At 36.2% G+C, this 9,346-nt stretch overlaps 1 protein-coding gene across 1 annotated transcript; it reads right to left on the reverse strand.

Moving 5' to 3' along the window:
• Positions 1-8,144: 8,144 nt before the first annotated feature.
• On the reverse strand, positions 8,145-9,018 carry LOC127264110 (photosystem II core complex proteins psbY, chloroplastic). Its single transcript, XM_051293498.1, has one exon. The coding sequence runs from the start codon at positions 8,908-8,910 to the stop codon at positions 8,350-8,352; it is 561 nt and encodes a 186-aa protein (XP_051149455.1). The 5' UTR covers positions 8,911-9,018; the 3' UTR covers positions 8,145-8,349.
• Positions 9,019-9,346: the final 328 nt, after the last annotated feature.

A 9,346-nucleotide genomic window follows, 5' to 3' on the forward strand; every position in this document is an offset into this window, starting at 1 on the left:
CATAATAAATTTGGCAGCAAAATAAATTAATCTTGTCAATAAAGGAAGTATATAAATTAATATCTTCCAAAATCAAATCCGTCAAGAATGGAAAGCAGTATCTAATGGAAAATGAAAGATTATAAGATCTTTCCATCCACGTGGCACAATCCGAAAAAGAAGCCAAGGCCACCCTCCCCTATAAATAAGAGCCTTGGCCAATTCGTTACACACCGAAGTTCATTTGAAGACTCGCGCAAGGGTAAGTCTTTCTAGACTCTCTGCAATGTTCTTCATTGTTCTTCGTGTCCTTCGGAGCGTTCTTCGTCGAAAAGTCACCGATTTGGACAAATAATCCAATATTGGTTGGCGAATCGATGAAGTCAACGTTCTTCGTCGTATGTTCAAGCCGGAGGAAAGATCAAAGCTCTCAAAGCCGTCGAGGAATTTGTCAAAGCCAAGGGAAGGTCTTCAAAGTTTCTCTCAAAGCTTCAAGGTGTTCATCGCGTTCTTCATAAAAGGCGCAAACTCGGCCCTCTTCGATCCAAAAGTCAAAGGGACATGCCGCCAAAAGCGTTATGGAATACTAAATCCACCTCTTCAAAGATCAAAGCTCTCAAAGCCGTTGAGGAATTCGTCAAAGCTAAGGGAAGGTCTCCAAAGTTTCGAGGTGTTCATCGCGTTCTTCAAAGGCGCAAACTCGGCTCTCTTAGATCCAAAATTCAAAGGGACACGCCACCAAAAACGTTATGTAGCACCAAATCCACCTTTTCAAAGATCAAAGCTGCGGATCGTTTAAAGAGGACATCAAATCCAAAGCTTAGGATCAAATCACCCGCACGGGGACCAAAGCCCTCCGAAAACGGCAAAGACAAATCAAATATCAAAGCTGCGGATCGTCTAAAGAAGACATCAAATCCAAAGCCGATGATCGAATCGCCCACGCGGATACCAAAGTCCTTAAAAAGCGGCAAAGCCAAAGCAAAGGTCAAAGTCGCGGATCGTCTAAAGAAGACAACAAATCCAAAGACGATAATCAAATCGTCAACACGGAGACCAAAGCCCTCCAAAAGGCGCCAAAGCCAAATCAAATGTCAAAGTCGCGGATCGTCCAAAGAAGATAACAAATCCAAAGACGATGATCAAATCGCCAACGCGGAGACCAAATCTCCAAAAGGCGGCAAAGCCAAATCAAAGATCAAAGCCTCGGATCGTCTAAAAAAGACATCAAATCCAAAGCGACGATCAAATCGTCCGCACGGAGACCAAAACCCTCCAAAAGCCGGCAAAGTCAAATTGAAGATCAAACCTCTTCGGATCAAAGAAGCCATCGAAAACCAAGTTGAAAAATAAATCGACCCGAAAGGAGAATCAAATGATCCATTTAGATAATAGGACCCGCTTTAAATTCAAATCAAATATAATTTGTACAAATTTTGTGTTTATTAAAAATAACACAATTTTTTGTCTACAATATTATATAAAATTTTATTGTCTACAAAATAATATCCATATTGTATATAAAATACCAATAATACTACATATATAAAAAATAATAAAATATTATCATAATTTATTTTTAATAACTTAATAACTTATTCTATCTAAAATACCGTGTCTAAAAAAAAAAAAAAAAAAAAAAAAAAAAAAACTCATCTTTTACTAGACGAAGGGAGTACAACATTAGATTTAATATGGATTTTACATTTAACCTAAAAGTAACGGAGGAGAGAGAAAGGCTGGAACCGTTCCTGCGGCGTTCTTCTGCTGGAACTATTCTTCAATTTTATTTTTCTAAAAGAATGTCTTTTATTACATGGCAAAATCAACAAGGCATCGGTGCATTCTCCAAGACAGTAAGAACCGGCATTGTACATTAATAATTAAAACTGAAACTAGCAGAATAATTCAAAACTAAAACTAATCAAATTCAACCGACAGTATTCTAATAAATCAAACTATCTAGTAACTTAAATTATCTAACCGGACACGGCCCGCTTCATTGTTGTGCCGGGTTGGCACAACCCTAAGTTTTTTTTTTTAGGTCTAAGGACGGTTTTTTCGTGCTGAATTTTAATCGAATTTTCAGACTGTACCTATTTTTATCGGTCCTAATCCAAATCCAATTCAAACCACAAAGGAACACACCTTAAGTGACTGGGATTAGAATTATTATATACAATATGACAAATTTGTAAATATGAGGAAATGATGAATTTTACATATATTTTGATAAGACAAGGCTATAACAAAAAAATACAAAATATTCTCTCCGTTTGTTATAATTATGCCCAATTTTTTTTTTTTTTTGTCCGCTACGCTTATGCATAATTCATTTATAGTAAACAATTTTATTCACTCACAATTTTATTATCCATACTTTAACAAATACTAACCAATTTGTCACTACTTTTTCTACTTGTCACATCACATTTTTATCCACTCCTTAATAAACTTTCTATAATATTCTTACTTTACGTTTTACATATCTCACTTTTATATTACAATATCAATATTTCTTAATCTTCATGCCCAAACAAAGTGACATAATTAGCCCGGACAGAGGAATTAGTAATTATTGTATCTAGAGTGGGTGGACGCAGTGCAATAGGGTGTGATGTAGAGAACTGTAGACGAAAATTGAATTTGGAAAGAAGAGATGAGACCAGTTAAAAAGAAAGAGAAAAATATATATATATAATTAAAATTTTAAAACATTTGAATAATTATAAAGAAAAAAAAAATATAAACTGCGAATTAAAATTTAATAATAATTACGGATAATATTTTAGAACTTGGGCTCTTTATTAATGAGGGGTCTAAGAGCCTTAGCTGCTCCTGGTTACCAATCTAAATGTTGGTTCAAACGGGTAAGTAGAGAAAATATAATAGATTAAGTGAATAAGAAAGACTCAATAAAGTTACCTAGTACCTTCATCATTTTCAACATATTAAATTCAACAATATCTCTAGCATGTATACATATATACATATATATATATATATATATGTTAGCAGCTCAATATGTTCAAAATCAAATATTGTCAATCATGACGGAAAGACCTATCAGAAGTATCAATCAAAAGTTCATTTGACTCAAGTTGGCATATAGACCACGCATAAAACACATGCAAGCAAATGCAATGACAATATATTGTCTACTTCAATCCCCCATATCTAAACTACACATTGTTCGTAAGGTAAAGAAAGGGAAATGAAAGAGAGACTGCCCTGGAATAGGGAGGAATTTGATAATACATAGTTTGTGAGTGGAATGATTCATACTCGATTGAATAGCCTGAGATAATGTCGGATTGCAGCCATAGAAAATCTGTAAAACAGCTAAAAACCACAAAACACAACCGATTCCAAAGGAAAAACTATTCACAATCAACAATGCCTTTTCACTTCACAATATCAATCCAAATCATCAAACATATGCGCTGGTATCACAATTCTAGGCAATAGAATTTAAGCACAATAGAAAATTATACCTCAATCAATACAAGGATAAGGTTGGCAAAATACTACGTACCCGACAGAGCAGCCTTGTATCGAACAAGGGGAGAAGAGTGGCCGCCGCCGGCTGGAGTTGTTTGGTTGAGATTGTCGCGGTGGCTGGACGTGAGAAAGAGAGAGGGAGGAGCGACGGCAGTCGAAGCAGTTGGGGAAAAAGTTGAAGGCGGCGGTCGACAAGATTGAGGCTGGAACCGGCGTCGGCTGTTGAGGGCTGGATAGAGGAGATGAATCCGGCAGCAATGTTCATGCACTAAATATTTACATGATTTTGAAATTTTAAATACACACGATTGAATGGTGGCTATTACTCAAATTTAATTTGGAGGTTACATTAAAAATCACTCGTCGGTTTTCAAAGGAGTTGTAATTCCCAGCCCATGTGTTTTCCAATAAAAATGGTGCTCATTCTTCCATTTTAAAGACACAAAAATTATTCATCTCCTCTCTCTAATATATATTATTTCCGGTGACCTTTCCGGTGTGTTTCCAATCAATATTCCGGTCACATTCGGCCTATTTCTTTCTTTCCTTTCCAAGCCTTCCGACAATGTATTAGTTCACCTCATTTTAGTTCACCGGAGCTCCAAAATATTGGAGTGCCACCTAATTTGAAGACGAACGCCGTTTTATCTTTGGGAACATTGCGCCATAAACCGGAGGTACTACCGGGGCATTTTCATTTTTACAGAAAGAGGTTCTACCTCGACTCGACGTGATTATTGAATTATTTCGATAAATTGATTATTGAAATTTATTTCAATAAATTATTGTGATTATCAAATTTATTTCAATAAATTGATTATCGAATTTATTTCGGTAAAAAATTATTGTGATATCGAATTTATTTCGATAATTTTATTCTTGCAATATTATTATTATTATTATTATTATTATTATTATTATTATTATTATTATATTTCTAACAATCGTAAAAACGAATATTTTGTAGATATATTGCAAGAATGGTGGCCAACGATCACGATCACGAAGGTGACATCATGAATGCTGTCGGAAATCCGATCGTGTCATCGGCCAGAGTCGACCTCCCTGAGCTATCGATTGAGGATGCTATGAATAACATAGTTGCCAAGTGTTGCTACAACTGGGATTCCTGGTGCCGGCTCTACACCAGCATACATTGGACCAACTTCCGGGTTCGCACGGTTTGCTCCCGGAAGCTTAAGAGGATTCCCCGGATTTGTTGATGCACCCTCTGCAGCTTTTGTAGTGCAAAATACAGCGTTTGCAGCCCAGTCAGCAACTTCAGAATATTTCCCGCGCATGACACCCCAGGTGCAGGTGCCGGTTCCTCGACCATTCACAGGGGTGGACTTCAAACAGTGGCAGGAGAATATGTTGTTTTATTTAACATCTGTAGGATTTGCGATGTTTTTTCCAATGGAATGTTTAAGCTAAATGTAATGACAGTGCATCGGGCACTCAATAATAATAATAATAATGCTTCTTCTTCCTTGTATTTGATTGAGTATTTTGATTTATAGCATTGTACAAGATGACATGTTGGTCTAAATGCTAGTAAATTTCAATTTACTAAAGAAGTAATCACTCAAAAGTTTGGATGGAGACAAAAATGACTAATACTTTTCTTCAGTAAAAAAAAAATAGAAAAAGAAAAAGCCATTGGATTTAATTCACATGGACATGTGTGATTTAAAAGATGTGCAAAATTGAGGTGAAAAAAAATATATTTATCACATTTATAAATAATTACATAAGATATTGCTATCTTTACCCATTAAAAAGAAAAAAAAAAGCAATAATAATAATAAGGCATCGAATCATAAAAAATGTCTTGTTGATTTATTCAGAATTACCAAAAAAAAAAATAAAATTGTGGGATAGTTCTAACTGCAAATTATATTTTGAATAAAAATTCATTAAGTGAAAGACAAGAAACCTTCGTACAAATATTTAAAAGTGTGGGGGTGTCTTCCTAAAGTGGAAGTAACGTCTTTCAAGAAAGTTGCAAAGTAAGCGATAGATTGTGTAGAGCTAGTAAAAGTCTTGTGCTATTTAAAATATGCTCTTGATTTTTTACGTACACTACACGAGATATTCTCTAGTACTTGAGGGTACTGTGATGCTAATGGAATGTCTGACACGAAATATTCGTTGTCTACAAGTGAATATGTCTGCACGATCGGAGGTGGAGCAATTTTGTGGAAGTCTACAAAATAAACTTGCAGAGCTCGATCAATTGGGAAAAGAAAAAAGAAGAAAAAAAACTAGTACCTTCGATAATGATATATTGTGATAGCCAAGCTGTAATAGCAAAGGCTGAGAATGAAGTCTACAATTGTAAATTTCCACATATCCGATAGACACAACAATGTGTGACAATTGATCACTAGTGGGGTTATGAATATTGGCTATAGGTCAATGTAAAATTTTGCGGATCCGCTAACCAAATGGTTATATTGATCAAATGTACAAATCACTTGGAGATCCCAAACATTGGTTCAATGGGAAAATTAAGTTGTAATAGTTCGGCACGAACACTCGACTACCATTCCCTAAATAGCTATGAGTGTTACAATGTGCAAAGTGGTGAGGTTGAGTCTCTGACTCTTAATAATCCTAAAAGTAGAATTGGATACTTTAAGATAGGATTACCTATGTAAATGTGAAGTGAGGGCCACTTCAAATGAAACACTTATGAATCCAAAGATGTGATCCATGCCTGAAACAGATCAAAACATGATAACCAAATAAGGTTGAGCTAGCGACATGTCAATATTATTGACTAAGATGCACACCAAGGTGGAATAGTTCAATGTATCATGTCAACTAAGCCACAAGTGCAGACAATGATATTGACTAAGGAAGGTTCAAAGCCACAAACTACCTATCCTGGCGTATCAATGTCTTTGGAACTAAGTTGTGTTTTTTCCTAATTATGGGTATTTCCACTCATATGGGAGATTGTTGGATAATCGGTTAATTATTTAATCGATGAAATCTAATTTATAAATTAAATTCATAAATTTTGAAACCGATTATCTGGTGAGTTGAAATGCATATGAGTTGTATGAGGCATATGAATGCCAGTGAGCGACAAGCGCGTGCCGCTCGCCTGGACCATTATTGGTCGTGAGTTATAGTTTGGGCTTGGTAAATATTAGACTTAGCGAAGTCTATATTGCTCCGGAGCTTGCTCGAAACAACAAAATATTTTTGTTGAAATCGAAGTCCAATAAAATAACATTACAATATAAGCTCAAAAATGCATGCATTTAAAAGACTCACTATAGGTGCATGGACATGCATATATATACATATATATTTGCATGAAATATGACTTTAAATTGCATAAATTGGTGCGGATGTGCGTTTATATGCATGCATTAACATTAAATGTAATTACAAATTATAATGCATTAAAGTTGGATAATGTTCATGCAATAAATTACATGATTTTGAAATTTTGAATACACACGATTGAATGGTGGTCATTACTCAAATTTAATCTGGAGGCTATCTTAAAAATCAATGGTAGGTTTTCAAAGGAGTTGTAATAAAAATGGTGCTCATTCTTCCATTTTAAAGACACAACAATTATTCATCTCCTCTCTCTAATATGTATTATTTATGGTGACTTTTTCGGTGTGTTTCCAATTGATATTCCTTCGCATTCTTCCTATTTCTTTCCTTCTTTTCCAAGCCTTCCGACACGGTATTGTTTCTTTAATTAGTGAGAAAGCTTTCACAGAAGAGTCCGTGAACTTGCTCTCAGGGTCCTTGATTGTTTTAGCGAATCTATATTGTTTCCTTGTATAATTTTCATTTGATGTTCTTCTAGTCATTTTTTTTTAACTGATCGTTAAGTTATCCAATTGTTTTCATTTGATGTTCTTCTAATTATTATTATTATTATTATTATTATTATTTTTTAACTGATCATTAAGTTATCCAATTGTTTTTCCAGCCAAATTCACACTAATAATTTCCCTTTTGTTTTACCCTTTGGTGCAACGAATAATAGATTCTTCAATTACATTATACCTTTGCAACATTGACTTTCGCTGAAGATTGTGATTCTTTTCTGATTGATTTATTCTAGGTGAATATATATCATATCATTTATACATCAATGCCTGACCAACCTAACCAACATTGACTCTTGGACTTTGTTTCTTCGTCCAATGGGGCTCAACTCAATGGTATAGCATCTTATACACTCGATTGTATTCTTCAGATCTCTTCATTCTTTATTCACATTATTAGACTTAGCTTTTCAATTTTTCTTTGGAAGTTTGTACCTCGGGCCGTTGGGTATAAATCAAGGTACCCGGAAGTATACAATAATTTAATTATATATATATTTTCTTCGGTCCCATAAAGGATGGTCTGGCGGTGTGACGAGTGAATTTGTGATCGTGAAGTAATGAGTTCAAAGTCCAACCTCATGGGTCAAATCACGACGCCTCCAGATTCACCTTGGTTCGCCTAATGTACTTATCTTGTCAGACTGAATTTGCAGGATATTCTGTTTGGCCGAGGATTTATCCAAACTCGAGTAGCGGCTATTGTTGGATATCTGGGAAGCTTTGAGAATTTGTTATCATTAATTCAAATCTTAGTTGAAGAACTTTCAAGTTATCAACCATAGCTAATTAACAACAATATTAATCAATAATCCAAGAGCAGTTCAAAAATTGAGATTGTGCAAGAAAAGACTCCCCCGTAAGCATACAATTTTACAATTACATGCAAATCGGATGAGATGGAGATGAGAGGCATACACATATATAAACAACCAAGATCACATATATTATATTATATTATACATATAATTAAGTAATAATTAATTAACTGTGGTCATATATGTTATCACCGAGATCTCATCCTCTCCAGCTGATTCAAAGCAGGCTGCAAAATATTGTACAAAACCCATACAATAGCCGGCGCTATAACAAACAGCAAAAGCTGGCCCCTATTGTCGTTCACCGCCTCCGCCAGGACTGCGATTTCTCCGGCGGAAGCTTCCGGCGGGTGGAGGAAGCCCGACGACGCAGCGAGCCCGCCAAGCCCGAGCCCGATGACCAGTCCCTTGGTGCTCCTCATTCTCTCCAGCTGATTGAGGGCTGGCTGCAGTATGTTGTAGAGCACCCAGAGAATGGCCGGAATTAGGGGGAGGAGGAGGGCCAGGCCGCGGTTGTCTCCGTCGGCGATTTCCGCCAGCTGCTGGGCGGCGATGGCGGGGCTGCTGGTGGAGAGGGTGGAGAAGATGGCGGCGGCAACGGCAGGGGCGGTTATGGATACGGTGGGAGTGAGGCCGTTTGGGATTGGGAGGGATTTGAATTGCTTGAATGGTTTGGGGATCTTAGGGTTGGGGATGAAGCAGCATTTGGGATTGAGGAGGGTCATTGAAGCAGCCATGGGAGCGGCCATTTGTGTCTTCTAGGTCAGGTTGTGGTTGTGCTAGCTAGTGAAGAAGAATGGGAATTGGAATTGGAGCAATCGAATAGAGATGAGAGTGAGGAGGTAATTGCGTATTTGCGTTGCCTTATCCACATGGTGAGATTTGGACCTCACACTTGGATTGCTCTTCTTATCACAATTCTCTCCTTAATCTTTCTCGCCTCCATATATATCCCTTGGCCCACAAAAATCAATCCTTCTAATTCCACCAGTCCTTTTCTTTTTTTGGCTTCTTAATACACCAATACCTTAACTTATTAATATATGATGCTGTTCATTTTTTTTTTTTTTAAGAAAATATAATTTATATTTTCTAAAAATAATAATATACTATAGATATATTTATTATTTTATATTAGCTACATATGACACATGCATCGTTGTAACTTGTTACTTTGCAAATTGA

This window comes from Andrographis paniculata, unplaced genomic scaffold (assembly GCF_009805555.1).
Source record: "Andrographis paniculata isolate CXL003 unplaced genomic scaffold, ASM980555v1 Contig69END, whole genome shotgun sequence".
In the NCBI taxonomy this organism is placed as follows: domain Eukaryota; kingdom Viridiplantae; phylum Streptophyta; class Magnoliopsida; order Lamiales; family Acanthaceae; genus Andrographis; species Andrographis paniculata.